The sequence below is a fragment of the Aulonocara sp. 'chitande type north' Nkhata Bay genome, linkage group LG14 (genome assembly GCF_057382095.1).
Source record: "Aulonocara sp. 'chitande type north' Nkhata Bay isolate Kocher_YH1m ecotype deep benthic linkage group LG14, A_spYH_male_GT1.1, whole genome shotgun sequence".
Taxonomy (NCBI): Eukaryota; Metazoa; Chordata; class Actinopteri; order Cichliformes; family Cichlidae; genus Aulonocara; species Aulonocara sp. 'chitande type north' Nkhata Bay.
In genome coordinates, this window is record NC_141357.1 from 24,395,495 (window position 1) to 24,412,175 (window position 16,681).

General features: G+C 40.6%; 1 protein-coding gene across 1 annotated transcript in view; it reads left to right on the forward strand.

Moving 5' to 3' along the window:
* Positions 1-14,615, forward strand: part of LOC147314635 (uncharacterized) — a 60,219-nt gene extending 45,604 nt beyond the window's left edge. Inside the window, exons 7-14 of the mRNA XM_086261703.1 lie at positions 890-1,009; positions 1,379-1,492; positions 4,960-5,073; positions 8,916-9,029; positions 9,408-9,454; positions 11,074-11,250; positions 13,073-13,223; positions 13,306-14,615. Of these exons, the coding sequence (XP_086117829.1) occupies positions 890-1,009; positions 1,379-1,492; positions 4,960-5,073; positions 8,916-9,029; positions 9,408-9,454; positions 11,074-11,250; positions 13,073-13,223; positions 13,306-13,742 (1,274 nt within the window). The 3' untranslated portion in view covers positions 13,743-14,615. The remainder of the gene's footprint in view (positions 1-889; positions 1,010-1,378; positions 1,493-4,959; positions 5,074-8,915; positions 9,030-9,407; positions 9,455-11,073; positions 11,251-13,072; positions 13,224-13,305) is intronic.
* Positions 14,616-16,681: the final 2,066 nt, after the last annotated feature.

Here is a 16,681-nt window from a genome sequence, read left to right on the forward strand (position 1 = left end):
CTGTATATGAACTCGTAGGTTTACAAGAGTTTGGATTCAGCAACACACTGATGGATCCTTTGTTGTCCACAAGAGCTTCCAAAGACTCATTTAACATAAAAACACAGTAGAAGACTACATCATACGTAAAGATGAAAGTGCTCTGCCGTGTATTGTATGTTGACCAATAACTCATCCTGTCTGTGTGGCTCTGAGACAAAGAGAGAGGCATTGTGTGTGCAGTCTTAGTGAGGCGTGGTTCTTCACACTTCTCTCCATGCATGATCTTCTGTATAAGATAAGATAAAAGTCCCCGAGGATTTCGAGCGTCAGTATTTTCCCACCAAACTGTAGCAAAGTTCGCCCAGCATTATCCCAGCATATGACTCCTACCTCTGTCCCAGTGTGGGAGCCTAACCAGTGCCCACGGGACAGCGTATTGTGCAGGAGAAAGGTGATAGCCTTGGGTAAGGTGAACGTGAGCAGGGCTGGGCTGGCTGCTTTTAACTAGGTGGGGTCTTAAGCTGTTTCTGCGCATTCAGAAAGGCTCTGTAAAGAGCTGCAGTGAGACAAAGAGGCCTTGGGCACCGAGGAAATGATTAAAGACAATGGAGGAACAAGCCCTGCAGCTACTGGCCTGCACAGTCAGCCCACAGAACAGACCTGGATACACCAGGTCTGTGTGTGTGTGTGTGTGTGTGTGTGTGTGTGTGTGTGTGTGTGTGTGTGTGTGTGTGTGTGTGTGTGTGTGTGTGTGTGTGTGTGTGTGTGTGTGTGTGTTCGCTGGATGTTTACCTGAAATAAAGTCAGACTAAGGCATCCTCATTCATTTTTCTATTCGCCCCTATGTCACTTTGTTTTTGCTGTGAGCTAAAATCTAAAAACTAAACGCAGCTTTTTGTGGGTTCAGATCTAAACTACTGTGGCACCCATCAGCCCTGTAAAAACGGCGGGACCTGTACGAACACAGAGCCCAACGAGTATCAGTGTGAGTGCCAGGAAGGCTTCAGAGGACGCAACTGTGACATCGGTGAGTCAACGTCAACAAACAGCAAAAGTGCTCTCAGTAATGTTTGTTTACACAAATGTAAGAGATGCACAGAGATGGCCAAGACTACTGAGTGGCACAAGGAGGAAATATCATAAATTGTTGGAGTTATTTAGAAAATTCCTACTTATAAGTCATCTTTACATGCACACATGTTAACCCCAGTGTAACGTGTGACTCTACAAATTCATTCTTACTTCAACGTTTGTTTTCTAGTTTATTTATGTTATATTTGTATAAGCCATTCACATTTTTCCACAATATTGCTTGTCAAAGTTAATAACCGTTATGAGAGAAAAAAACTGCACCAGCTTTTCATTTACACTTTCCTCCCCTCCTTCCTCCCTTTAGTGGAACACGCGTGCTTGTCTTCCCCGTGTATGAACGGCGCGACCTGTGTGGAAGACCAAACAGGGTTCAGCTGCATCTGTAGCGAAGGCTGGACTGGACACACCTGCACAGATGGTGATTGTCGATGCTGCTCACATTCGTGTCTTACTGAGCTGAGGGGCCGGGGCGCTGTGAGATTGTCTGTGATTGGTTATTATTGGATCAAAGCCAGCGAGTGACTCTAATCAATGCAACAGAGGAAGTTAAATTAGCCTAAACATCTTTCCCTGTGTGTGTGTGTGTGTGTGTGTGTGTGTGTGTGTGTGTGTGTGTGTGTGTGTGTGGACGGGGGGAGAGGGAGGGGATGCAGGAATGCATTTGTATTTGTATCACTAGAACAATCAAGACCCTCTGTTGGAGCACTTATAATCAGCGATTGCATTAATATAAGCAGAGGTGGCACTGTGAATTATTACATGTTTTTTTGTTTCTTTTTTTAATGGCAGTAATTTGAAGGTATTTATTATCAGGTCTTTTACTCATGTGAGCTTTTTCCCATGTAATGTGATTACTTTAATCGCATAATTGGGAATTTGTGGAGTGACATCCGGTTCTCTTGCGATGTGCGTGAAAGTTAAAAAATAAGAAGTAGCAAAGTGTCTGCCAAGTGAATGTAAGCTGAGACTGCTGCTAAACACAAAAACAATACACAGTTGTGTTCTGGATTGGTGTGGCATTGTTGTTCTTGGCCTTATGTGGATGTCAGTTTACTGTACAGTAGTCTGATGTTTTTCCTAAAAATATGCAAAGCCAGACTGTCTTTACTTTAATCGCACAAAGACAAGAGCAGCCTTTAAGGGCGCTGTGACATGCAGTCTCCTCTAACACATGCTGAAGCGTTTATTCAGACTCAGATTCTGCTGGATAAACACGACATCGGGCTTTCTCTGCTTCTCCAGGTGTCAAACACGAAGAATCGGCCTGGGAAAGACTCCAATCTGATCCACTGGATGGCTTTGGAAAATATAACGAATGGCATAAATTCTGAATTTTGTAATGTATTTTTAGATGTTTTACAGCTTTTTTCTATCGGTGAATTGCACCTCTTTTCCTTTTATCAAGATGGGACAGAAATGAAATGTTAAGTTAAACACCTTTACAGTGAGAGAAAGGGGACTTTTACTAGTCCAGCCCATTTCAGATCAAAGTGGCCTCACAATGTAAAATGAGTTTGACAACCTTGAGTTTAGAGGCACAGGTTTGGAGAAATATGAAGGATATAGTCAATTCAACTCAAAATTAGCACAGTAGCACATTTTAAACAACCACAGGTGGCCAAAATCCTATGAAAGATATACAAAACATACACTGTGTAGAATAGTTGTTAATTAAACAATTACAAATACTTAATTTAAAATTTTTATTTTTTTTTAAATATTTTGATTTTACCTGTCTGTGGCTTGTTACAGCTGTGTGTTAGAGCTCAGTTTCATTTAAACGTAATCATTGTGACATGCAAATCAGGACAAGATGTAATTCTGCAATAGGGGTGCTGGTTTAGGTCACTCAGCTTACCCATATGTTGTAAAGCTAACACAGAGGCTCAGGTTTGCAGCTGGTCTCATTCCCAGCTTTCCCGTTATCTCGCCACTATTTTATTAACTCCATACAAAGGCTAAAAAGCACAAAAATATGAGAGCAAAAGCCATTCTGACATAAATGACAAAAGACAAATCCATTTTCAAATCTGTGCTCTGTTAGCTATAATTACAGCGGTGTGAAATGGACTTGGCAGCAAAAAAGGAGTAAGAATATAAAAAAAGATATTCATGTTCTGCATCAACCGAATGCACATAACTTCACTGCAGGGCTCCTTTCAGTGAGGCTAGGATACATCTCAGGAGGGTGCCTGTTATCTATTTCGTGCTTACAGCATGTTGTCTGGAAAATAATTAGCCCAGTGAAAACCCAAACTCTGGTCTCCGGTTGTGTGGTTAGCGCAAGTTACCATGGTGAAAATAGAGGTGCCCCCCCCCCCCCCCCCCCCCCCCCACACAGTTTTTCTTTTTCTTTTTGTGAGTATGAAAGATGTCAAATCATTAAACGTAGCAGTTCATCCTTATATTCAGACACTGTCCCCCTTAAAAGAAAGACAGGCGGAGATATCTCCACTAACAATCACAAGTATGCATCAAGCTCAGAAATGCTGGATTGTATAGTTCCCATGATCCCAATCCTGTAATCTGGGCTTTCTCTGATGTTATCAGGGGATTTTTTTATTTTTTTTGCGGGGGGGTTTTGGGGTTATTTTTTTTGGGTTTATTTTTTCACTCATTATAGAAAGTTCCTTCACAGGCACAGAGGACCTGATGCCTCTTTGAATTGCTTAACATCATGGTTTGGTGTAATACAAGTAAACCACACTTAAATATATGTCTGTTTGTAGGTTAAATGTTTTAAAGACTGCGTTAGTTCCCGCTCACTCAGCCGCATACATTTTTTGATCTGCACGCGGCTAAAGGTCAAGCTGAGCAGAGCTGTCAGAACAGTCTGGGTTTCTTGGTCGTGTGGTCTGCAGTGTGTGTGTGTGTGTGTGTGTGGGTGGGTGGGTGGGTGTGCGTGACGGCAGGTGAGATTGGATCACACGGGTTATGGTCTTTCAGAGCTGTCTGTAAACAAGAACAGTTCCACATCCTCAGCTTTCACCTCGTGCAGGATAAACAGCGCTGTGGCATGTAAACAATTCAGCAGAAAGCATTTTTATCAAAGAGTGAGAGCAGAGGGATGAACGGGGGAATAAAAGTTTTGTTTATTTTTGCTCTTGTTGTTTGTTGCTCGCTTGATTAACAGTCAGAGAGGCGGCCTATCTCTGCAGGCTATGTGTTGTGCGGGGGGGGACTCTCCAGGGAACATACAGCAAGAAGATTGTTAGGCTTGCAAGGAATGACAACCAAAACCACAACATAGCTTTGTTTTCAGACTAGATTTATATATATAACCAATATTAATTAAAGGCTTCTTTGTTTGTTATGAATTCTCCGTCTCATTTTTGGAGATGTGCCGCTAACTTGGCAGGATTATTGTTGTTCGGGGTCAGGAAAATGGAAAATGGTTCTTCTGTAGGGTTAGGTAAATGAAAAAAGGTTATGAGAGAGACAGAGATGTACACCACAGAGATATGCATGGGAAAAGTTATGATGCCCTCTTTAAGTTATGCATGGTTAACCCCTAAGTGGGGAGCTTCTCTTTGTTTGAATGTGATGTTTTTCCTGTTTTAAATTCCTTGTCAGATGGGTAGAACCACACATGGCAGCCTCATTTTTATTTCTGTCCAACCCCCGGCTTTGCCATCCTTTCCCTTATTCAAATGCACTCCTTCCTTCCTCCTCTTTGGGAAAGATTTGAGATGATTGTATTCATCACTGTTTGCACAGAAACCAGAGCAGCAGAAAGAACAAAAACACGAAAGCATCCAAGCTTCCTCACACCAATACTACCCTTCAGATCACACATGCACAAGCTGCCTCCTTAATGTTCTCACTCACGCTCCTGTCACACAGGCCAGTAAGTTCATATATATTATTCTCTGTTTGTCTTCTCAGCTGTGAAGCAGTGTGATCGCAGCCCCTGTGGCCATGGAGCAACGTGTGAAGAAGCTCCTGGAGGTTATCGCTGCCTCTGTCCACCTGGATGGACCGGCAGGACGTGCCAGCTGGGTCAGTGGGTCATCGTATGCCTGCTCTTCTTTATCTTACTATAATACAACAAATTACTCTCTGTCTGCAAACTCCTCCCACACAATCAGGAGCTAAGCAATCAAACTTGGCACACAGGTATATCTTAGGCCCTTGAAGGTTCTTATCTATCCCGCCTACATGTTGCCTAGAAACCACATACCAATGGGCTAAAATTCCCTTTTCTTTAGCATTTATGCACCTCTATGTGTTTTTAGCTGCTGCCTTATCTGCCAAGGAGTCCTCAGAGCAGATTGATCTGCTTCTTTGATTTGACAAAGATTTTATTCATGGCAGAACCCTCCCTGTTTATCCGGGCCCACTTTGCATGTAAGGTGAATGTGTTGACCGCGACACCACAGCATCTCTGCACCTACAACACCTTAAAAAAAGCCACTGTACCAATTTCGTTTCATAATAATGTCTAATTTCTATTTATAAAACTTGAATATTATGATATATTATGACTCCATCATGTTGCCTAGCAACCTCCTGGTTGGTATGTACTAGTGTTGTAAAGTTTGCATAAATATAGTCACTTTCAGCACAGGGCCAGTAGTAGTGGATAAATAAAAGAGTAATAGAACAAATAGTAAATCATGTTAGTGTTTATTGACTTTAGTTGGATTATATCACATTTTTGTTGAATTTCTTTTACTCAAACTGATCACAGTTCATGAAAATAATGACCAGGTTAATGGTACAAGGTCCAGTTAGTATCTGCTCATGGGCACCTGCTCTGTTGTTTCATATATGCGGAGACTCAGGTTTCCATTTTTTTGAGTACTTTAAGTGTTTTTAGTCTGTGAACTGAAGTGTTGTTGACTTCACAAAAGAGAAAATAGTCTTGACTGTTCTGGAGCTTTCAGCTGGTTATTTTTTGGGATCATCTGAGCAAAATGATGGACTAACATCCACATGTAGATGTGAACATCCACATGGCTGCATATTTGTTTTGAAACCTCCGACTTGTCCACAACAATTTATATTATAATGCACCAACTACACAAAAGAAGGGTAACAGGAATGACTACTCGGCCGTCAGTTCTCAGTAGAATATAATCTAGGCTTTAGCAAAGCTTTCTTGTCATTTCTTTGAATAGTCTTCAGGACTAGTTTTCCAGGCTTCTTGAAGGACAAAGCTCTTCTTTGGATGTTGGCTGCCTTTTGTTCTGTTTCCTGTCAAGATGATCCCAAACTGCTCAAGTACTGTTGAAGGTCTGGGCTCAGGGGACTGATAGTGTACGACTGTGTTTTTTCAATCTTTTACTGCATGTGCAGTGTGTTTGGGATCATTGTCATGCCGAAAAATGAAGCTCCTGCCAATCAGATGCTTTTCGGATGGTATACCATGGTGGATCAAAATCTGACAAGATTGCCAACACTACTGGCTGAAATGCAGTCCCAAACTATGGGATGGCTGAAGACACTCACTGTTGTGCCTCTATCCTGACCTCCTCCGTACATGCCACTGATTTTTCCGTCCATTTCTTGGGTAATTTGGCATACCTCAGCCTTTTGTCCCTGTTTTTTCAAGTACAAGTGAAAAAAGTGTTGAAATAGTTGGAAGATCTTTAAGAACTATTGGTCTGGCACCTTGGCTCAAAAAATATAAAGAAATGAGGGGTGGATTGAGACTTCTGCACAGTACTGTATGTGCATTTGACATCTTGACATCGTTGTCTTAAAAAACATTAAAATCTAATATTTTAAAAGGTTCAGGACTGCAATGCAAGTGTAAAAGTGTATTTTTATACTTTAGGGTGCAGAGATGATGTCTGCTAATGCTAAATCTGTACTTCTCCAGACAAGCTGCCATCACTGGGAATTAACCTGCACGGATATGTTTCGTTTGGGATCAGGATCTACAAGCTATTTGGGAAAAGTGTCACTAACAAGACAACTGATCAGAGATCCTTATTTTCAAAGGAAACTATTCATAGGAGTTTAAACAAAAATCCTCTGAGAACAAATTCAATCTGAGCTTGTTTTAAAAAGCTGGGAACGCTTGTGTTCCACTTGAAGCTAAATATGAATTTAAAGCGCAAATTAAAGAGGCAGAAAAGCCAGCAGCATGTTAATTTTCCCATCAACCCATGCTGCCTGAGAATCAGTAGTCTCTTAATGCACCGTCACGTCTCTTTGAGCTGCATTTGCTCATATTGACAAGCCTGCACCCAGAGGGTTGTTGTGTTAGATACTACAGCAGAGGGAGTATTGTATGGGCTCAGGTCAAACACACACACACACACACACACACACACACACACACACACACACACACACACACACACACACACACACACACACACACACACACAGTATATATACACATGCTGGGCTTTGGGGTGATGAAGTAAAAACTGAGACATATTTCAGGATGACAGCCTCTCCTACTCCTCGGTGTTACAGCGATATGTCACTCTGACACTTGATGATCCTCCATAGTTCCACATCACGGGCCAATGGCTCACAGTACAACACACACACGTGCGCGCACACACACACACACAGTGTTTGGACACATGTTATAAAACTCTTTATAGCCTGAGCCTATGAGCAGAGCATCAGCAGCACCTGAAACAGTAAAAGTCAATTACACTTGCTGATCAGTTTCACTCGCTTATAGCTGATTTCTGCACCCCCATTTTCTCCCACAGCAGGATGGATCCTCAGGCTCTTACCATTGATAGCCTTTCCATATTCACACACACACCCCCACCTAAATCCTAATAGGCTTCTGGCTGACGGTAAATGGTTTAGATTACCTATAACTGACTCACTACTTCCTCTTTATTCATTGAGCATTTCTTTCTAATCCTCCTTCTATCTTTTTGGAGCCAAGCGCTCGAGGGCTCCTGGCTTCAACACTCCCAGAACAACAGAGGGTGGGAATAGGCACTGATAAACTTAAAGAAGCAGGGGGTTCTGTGCATAAACAAATAAGATGCTGCGAGGTTTTTGCTGACATGCATCTGCCCAGCAACTCTCCACTTCCAGGTTCAAGCACCCAGTGCAAAACTGAACTGTTTAAATGGTGGGTAAAGATCATTTGAACTCAGTGGGAGACATGCAGGATTTGATTTGATGGGTTTTGTGGGCTGTGCGACGCTTAGATGGAGGGATTTAGGTGATGTTTTATCTCACTGAATTAGTGCGGTGCTGTTTGTATGTTCTCCAACAAGGTTACGCTCAAATTTTGTTTTTATTAATATTGGTCTTCTGTTCTGAGGGAAAAGTACTGGCACAAACCAGGGCCACCTGAGACAGCTCTCTGCGTAATCCCCAAAATGATTTGTGTTGGAAACTGATTGTCAAACTGAATTACAGTCATTGATACAAATGAATAAAAAACACAGACATGTCCTCTGACATAAAAAAAAAGACATGTTTCCCCAAAAGGATCAATAAAACTAATCTGGGCTTTAAATGTTTCTCATCTCATCACCTTAATGCGATTTTATCTTAACAGGCTTCAAATGTTTAATTTCTTATTACTTAAATGTTGTGTTAACCTTTATCCAATCAACTGTCTTAGTGTGTTTTGTGTTTCTGATAGACAAAAACATATGTTTATATATCTGGAATCAGCCTTAAGTGGCTCCGTTTTTGATCCCCTCATGTTGCCTGTGCTTCCATTGTGTAAAAGTGATAATATATGCCCAGATATGTTTTTATATTATCAAAGTTAATAATTTTAATAACTTTTTGATTAGTAATTCAATAGAAGGCACTGAAAGCTGTAAACTGTGTGGGGTACTTTTAAGGAGGTATTTTATCAAAATGTAAATTTATAAAATGTTCTTTGTTTTTGTTTTTTTCAGACAACAATGAATGTGAGTCAAGTATCTGCATCCACGCCCGCTCTTGTCGCAACCTGATCGGAAGTTACCTGTGTGACTGCCTTCCTGGATGGACGGGGCCTAACTGTGACATCAGTAAGTGCACAAGGATGAAAAAAAGTAACGAGAAGAAGGAAAATCATTTTATAAGTAAAGAGAGAAGAGACAATCCTGCGACAGATAGTAAACCATGAAGAGCCGTTAAACAGCAGGTCTGACTCCCTGTGGGCTGGAAATCATTTTACTCCAGCTCCAGTTTCATCAATCATCCTTCACAGCGTATCACTGCAGTGCACTGAAAATGCAACAAACACTATGTAAAGGTCTCTTTTGGCTGTTCTCTCCTGTTGCTTTGTGCTAACTTTAGTCTCTTCTGCCTTCACTTTGAACATGTTTGATTACAAAGTTCATAGATATCATAGATATTCTGTGTTTGTGGGAGAAATTAATGTGGCATTCCTCGTTTCCCTGCAGGGAACAGCAGCTGTCAGGGTTTGTGTTTGAATGGTGGACGTTGTGAGGTAAGACTCCTGCCTGCCAATCTCTGTCTAATTTGCCTACAGTCTCTGCACCTGCTTCGTTGTTCTCGTCTTAAGTTTTTCACTACTCAGCATTCACATTATCTTGATCATTTTTCAGTATTTCAAGCAAAATATTGATATATAATATAATATTCAATATGAGCTTTTAGGCATGTCAGCAGGGGCGCCACAAAGGGGAGAGGGGGACCACCCCACCACACCATGTGCCACTCCAATATTTTAAGTGGCCCCCATATGGCCACCCCACTGAAAAAAGTCTGGAGGTGTCCCTGTATGTCAGACATTATTCAGTACAACGTTTTGAAGCTGCTGTGCTTTAGGTTAACTTAAATGTTCTCTTAAATATTATTCTGCCTGTCGCAGATCCTCTGTAACCCTCCCCAGTGCTCTTTTCTTCATGTCACACATATAAATTACACACAGTTGTGGTCAGACGATTAGATACACTCATCATGGGCATGACTGTCATGGAAATTTGGGGCTTTTAAGGTTTTTTGAACTGTTCTTTTCCTGGGTTCAATCATTGTGCAACTGTTTGAATTTATTTTCTACTTTCTCTCATCCACAAGAGCTAAGATGTATACTTAATTAAATATTTTAATAAGTGGTACTGAAAATTAATTTGATAAGACAGAGGCCTGTTAACTTCTTGTTACTGATCATGATTGACTACAACTAGCCAACATAAAAAGAAAAAGCACTCACTGGACTGATGAATACTCACGACAATGGGAATGTCCACGGGAGTTAGTGAAGCTCTAAGGAGTCCACAGTGAAGTGAGTTTTACATTACCATGGATTAAGAGGGTGCCAACCAAGAAATAAGCCCCTGCTCCAAAATCAACACAAATCAAATGCTTTCTTTTAAAAAGTTGTATGGTCAGATAAAGGTTGAACCACAATCCCAGGAGATATGTTCTTCAGGTGTGAAGGCTTTTAAATCTAAGAACACCGTACCAGCTGTGAAGAATGGAGGTGGTAGCATCATGCTTTGGGGCTCTTCTGCCACAAGTGGTAATGGTATATTGGACAAAGTCGATGGAATAATGAAGAGGAAGAACGACCTGTGAATTCTTTAACTTTGCCTCAGATCAATAGCTAGATGGTTGAAAGTTGGACACAGTTGGGTCTTCCAACAGGACAATTATCCTAAGCACACATCAAAATTGGTTTTGGACTGGATAAAGCAGGCTGACATTAAGCTCCTGGAATGGAGTCCCCATTCCTAAAAGCCAGGTCTGTGCCAGGAGACCAACCAGTTTAAATGAACTCTATAAAATCTGCCAAGAAGAGTGGTCAAACTGTTGATGATTAACGAAAGTATTTGGTTGAGGTACAACTTGCTAAGTGAAATTAACCAAAATATTAATGGGGCTGTGTGCATATAGTTGAGCATGAGTGTATCAGAGAAAACCCAGAATTAAAGTCAAACCCAATTCCTGTTTTTAAAGTCATTAAAGATAGATGCTGTACAATCATCAGCCTGGAAAAAGAACAGTTCAAGGAAGTCATTAAAAGCACAAATTTACCATGACAGTCATGCCAGTAATGAGTGGCTGTGAACATCTGACCACAACTGTATATTCTGACCCATACAGGACCAGGTGTTAGGGTCCAGATGTGTGTGTCCACCTGGATTCTCTGGAAAACACTGCCAAAATCGCCAACGTCTGTGTGATAGCGCCCCCTGTCTGCACGGAGGGCAGTGTGTGGAGAAGGATGAAAGAACAGTCACCTGCAACTGCCCCACTGGATATTCTGGAAACTTCTGTGAGGTTGGAGAACCCAATTTAATCATTTTTTAAATAATTAAAACTAAATGGGGTTTTTTTTAGTTGAACTAATGTGTGAAGATAATTTCTAGTAAAAAAGATGAAACAGGCATACAAGGTAATATTAGATGTTACAGTCTCTAAATCAAAGACTCAAGGGAACCTAACATAATCTAGCCTAGAAAGCTGCTCATATTCAATATACTTTTAATAATGTAAATATGATTACTTACAAAGAATAAACATGAATGAGGAAAATGGAAAACTTGGCAAAAATAAACAAAAGAGGAAGAAGATCATGAAACAACCATACAAAGAGCCATCAGATTCCATTTTCCCCTAAACTAATATTAATAACCTAAAATAACAGAACCAAAATCGAAAACATGACTCAACCCATAAACAAAAGCAGCAGAACGACATCACCAGTGCTGACAACGATCAGGAGACGAGGTACTGAGATGCCAACCAGCAAGCTCCGTGCTCCACCTTTTCTAGCTGTATATGCATGCCAGTGACCCTTCTGCAGCCAATCAGAGTGAGAAATGTATCAGAGGTGAAAGCAAGTTAATGAGGATGACAGAAAGATCAGAGGAAGATAATAGATGTGTGGGTGCACAGAGAGCGTGCATGACATTAGAGAATATTTCAAAAGAGTAATCCAAAAATCGATATGATGGATTTAGAAAAATTGGGATTTTTAAAATTTAGTCTTTATCAGAAGTTCATGTTACACAATGGTAAAATATGTATTTAAACCTGTTCCAGAAAGACAAACTTGAATATTTACAGTGCTGAATGTACTGCAAAGGTAAATGAAAAGCACAGTAACAAACGCATTATGCAGCTAATCTCAAGTTCAATTGGTTGGGGCGACGCGCTGTCCACATATACATTTGGTAAACATAGCTTTAGTCTATGGATTTCAGCCTTATGTCCACACATACAACAACTGAAATGAAGATTTAGATTTAGAACGTTATCTACTTTTATCTCTGTTTTGACATCAGACTGTGCGGTTTTATCGTCTGCAGCCTTCTGATTGGCCAACATTTATGTTGCATAGAACCTAATGTTGTGCCTTTTTCTTTTTCATGTGGATGGAGATATTTTACAAAACAAAAGCAGAAAATCACTTTTAAAAAAAAGTAATACATGGACATGGACCTGAGTATAAATAAAACAGGCGATGATATCATGAACAAATGTAGAACAAGCTTATAATTAAAAATAAAATACAGAATAAAAATGGATTGAAAACTATAGACAGCACATCAGATGTTATTATTTATACCAAGAATAAACATGATTCGAGCATGTATAGCCCTATCAGAAGTACATTAAAGAGTCCACAGAAGTAAAACTTTTTAACAAAAGCCAAACAGTAAATAAACGTTTTTATAATATTATAGAGCCCTCTTAGCTCCAAGTTTAATGCCGAAATTTGTTAACTGTAAAGTGATTAGTTGAAAATCTCAAGTAATTACGTAAAATAACAAATCTAAAATATTCAGGTTTATATATCCAGTGTCTTTAGTCTTTCAACTTTCAAGTTCATTTTTGTTTGTTTATTTATTTTTGTTTAACAATCCCTGCTGAGCTACAGGAGAAGTCACACTATTAGGAGGAAATTTTACACCAAAAAGTTTAAAAATGCTAAAACTTTAAAAAAAATAATTGGTTATAAATGAACATTTGAGTTTTAGCATTGAAAGTGAAGTAAGAAGAGATCTTTTAAAGATCCAATCAGAAACTTCACTGGAGGTTAGAGAGAAGTGGATATATCTCTTAACTGTCTTATTGTTTTGTTTTTCCAATATTTCAGGTCGTGTTGGACTTGTGCAATCCCAACCCCTGTCAACAAGGCCTGCAGTGTCACATAATAGATGGCAGGAACACATGCATCTGTCCTGACGGTAACTATGGTGACGAGTGCATGAGCCTCAAAAATCCCTGCATTGGTCACCACTGTCAAGGTGAGACAAATACTTGTGCATCTTTAAACGTATAAAATCTTGATGAACTCTGGTCTGATCTTTGACGTCTCCACACCTGAAGGCGCCATGTCTGACTCAGCACACGGGGGCCTGAGCTTCTACATGATCCTGGTGGGAGTCTTAGCTCTGCTGACGGTCTGTGGCTGTGCCTCCTGTGCCTTCATCCTGTCCCACCTCCATCGGAAGCGGAAAAAGCAGCAGGCTGTCCCGCAGGAAGAAGGCATCAACAACCAGAGGGAGTTTGTCAACCTCATCAGAAACGTGGACCGTCCGGTGCCCCAGCTGCCCGCTGCCGCCCCTCTCACAAACCCTCCAGCCCCTGCCCCCGTCTCACGTTGCTACGAGGAGATTGAACTGACCCTACCACCCTCCCCGGCCCCTTCACACCCTTCCCCAGCACTAAAGCCAGCACATGCTGCCAAACTGGACATTTCAAACCAGGAGAGGGAGAAGTTGAACCGCCTCCACTATGCAGATAACCAAGAGCTGGAGGTCTGACCCCATGCTGACCTTTTAAAGCCCTGAGGAGCTGTTTTTTAAATTTACTTTGCGTCCTTAGCACTCTTTTGCTCACAGGACCTCTTCTCCAGTTACTTGCACTGTGTCGATGTTGCAGATATAAAAATTAAAGGTGACCCTCTGACCTTTATAAACACAGATGGCTGTGCTCAGACACCAGAGGAACAAAGGCTGCTAAGCGGAGGGGTCGAAAGAGCGTCGTCGCCATCGTCTTTGGACCTTCTTAACGGCCATGAAAAAGCAGCACAGGCATAAAGTTGAGCTGAAAGACTCAACAGTAAACTGAAAACTTAAAGACTTACAGACTTGCCTTTGAGTGCCTGTGAAACTGTCAAGAGTAAACAGAGGATCTTCCTCCATTTGAGTCCTGATACATTTCCTGTTCGGTGTTGCCATCTGACTGTTGTCCAAACCTCCACTGACAGAAAGGATCAGTGAACAGATGCCTATTTAACATTTTTTTTGTGTGTGTGGCTGTGTGTAAGTGTGTGTGAGAGTGAACAAAAGACTGGATATAGTTAGTTTTTGTGAGAGGGGAAACATTTCACTCTGCTTAGAGTGAAAGTGCATCCTCCTGAACCAAAGGCTTGCAAGCCTCCTGAGAACATTTTAAAAACTATACACTGATGCCTATTTTGTCATGTAATACTGCAGTTTGCCCGAGATGTATGGTTTTTATCATACTTGTGTGTAACATGGTTGTTTTTGTACATAAATAATATTGTACATATTGATGCCCTTTTTGTACTGTGATTCATTCTGGAAGTATCACTGTATTACTGTCCCCTGTTTTTCCCCTTATACTTTCCATTTGGAGCAACCAGCACATGTGGAATGTAATAAAAGTGCATTTACCAACTCTTTTAATACCTTTTATTAAACACCAGGGTTTAGTTGTCCAAAATAATCCCTGTTAGCCAAAAGCTTAGGCTTCAGACAGCTCTAAACCCTCTGTTCCAGACAGTTTTCCCTTAGGTCTGAATAATGAGAGGAAGAGCAGACAACCCTAACATGGTCAACTGCTGTTCAGCTCTTCTGTTTTTGAGGGGTAGCTAATCAGAGGAAAGCTGGTATAAAGAGGGAGGAGCTAAAGATGACAAGATAAATGATTTAGGACTGTGAATAATGTAAAGCTGTGCTAGTCGATAATAACGCCTCAGTCTCTGTAGATCTGCTTTTGACCATAACCGTATATGTAACAAAAGGCACCCAAGCTTATTTTTAAGCTTTGGAATAGCAACATTAGTCTTAAATTACTTATATTTGTTTAAGAGTTATCAGTTCGTCTAGTTCCTTGTCTCCTTGTATGCATTTTTCAGATGTCACAACCAAGCTTTCTGTTTATAAATCACTGACAGAGTCCCATGAGAGGATCTTTCGTGTTGGAGCACAGGCACAATGACTAGGTCTGTAAGTCACCGTATACACAATGACTTTCACTAGTTTCCTTTTCTTTCTGATGCTGTCGGCGCCTGGAAAATATTGGAGACCACCTGACTGACCCCAGTTTTCCTAAAAAATAAATGTGTGGCTGCAAAAAAAAAAATAACAGTAAGTTTCAAGAGCAGTGGGTTTGTGCAAACTGCTGGTCAAAATGCTGGAAACACTGGCAAATATTTACTTAAAGTTTCTGTTTTTAATGGGTCTGCAATGACTGAAGTTAAGTGTAACCATTTTTGCAGATATCAGACAGTCTATGTTGACCTAAATCATTACAGTAATGCATGCTGTGTGTTACTAAAATATAAAAAATTGTCAAGTGTAAGCAGCTCCAAGGTCACAGCATAGACATTTAATGTGCAAATAGATGTGACAGATGTGACCTCTGACCTGTGCAAACAGCGGTGGGCTGGAAATGAACATGGTTTCCTGTAACCATGCTGGTCATGAGGAAATGTAGAGAATAGAGTTTACACACACAAACGTAGCCGTATACATATACGTGCATATGTACAAGCCTCTTTCTGCACCTGCTGAGCAGGATGTCAAAGCCCAGCCAGCAGATTAGAAAGCTTCAGATTCAGCCAAGAGGTCACTGCCCCTCAGTGTGAAGGTGTTAAATGCTTGTCCTTAGGTTCTGTTATATATGCTTTCACAGTGCTGGATGGTTCTATTAACATGGACAAAGATAAAATATTGTGATCTGGTTGACAGCCAACTGTGAGCACAGAAGCCCAATCCACATCTCAATGTTAATGTCATTTTTTTCATATAGTACATTTAATTATTATTGTCGTAAAGTACTAAAACCTAACAAAGTCAAGTTTGCAAGAGAAATAAAATACAAGTTAAAACACACACACACACACACACACACACACACACACACACACACACACACACACACACACACACACACACAGTTAGAGGTCTATTAGCATTATAGACACTGAGAAATGTTCCTGGGACTCAAACCTTTGTAGAAGGATTTAGAAGTGATCCTGTTTTGACTTCAGTACTGTGATGATATGTTCAGATTTCAGATGAAAGGACTCTGAATAAGCTAAAGTCATCCTGATCGTTTGGATAATCCAGCAAATAAAGCATTACAGTAATTTAAACTGTAGTGATATAATCTCTCTGGTGCGTTCGGGGTCTGCCTCCAGCCTCCTCCCGGTGAGACATGCTCGCAAACCTCCTTTCCATGCGGAGCAGTAGCATCTCTAGTCTGATCCCTCCCAGATGGATCCAAGTTACTTTTCTAAGGAGCTGTGTGATTACAGCACATTGGAGAGATAGAATATACTTTTATAAATAAAAGGTATTGTATATAATTTATTCATCCAGGTAAAAGTCTCATTGAGATTAAAATCTCCTTCTAAGGAGAGACCTGTTCAGGCACAAAATAATATAACAAGTAAAGGAACAAATATGACTGATATTCAAATATGCAAAACATTAAAAGCAGTCACACTGAC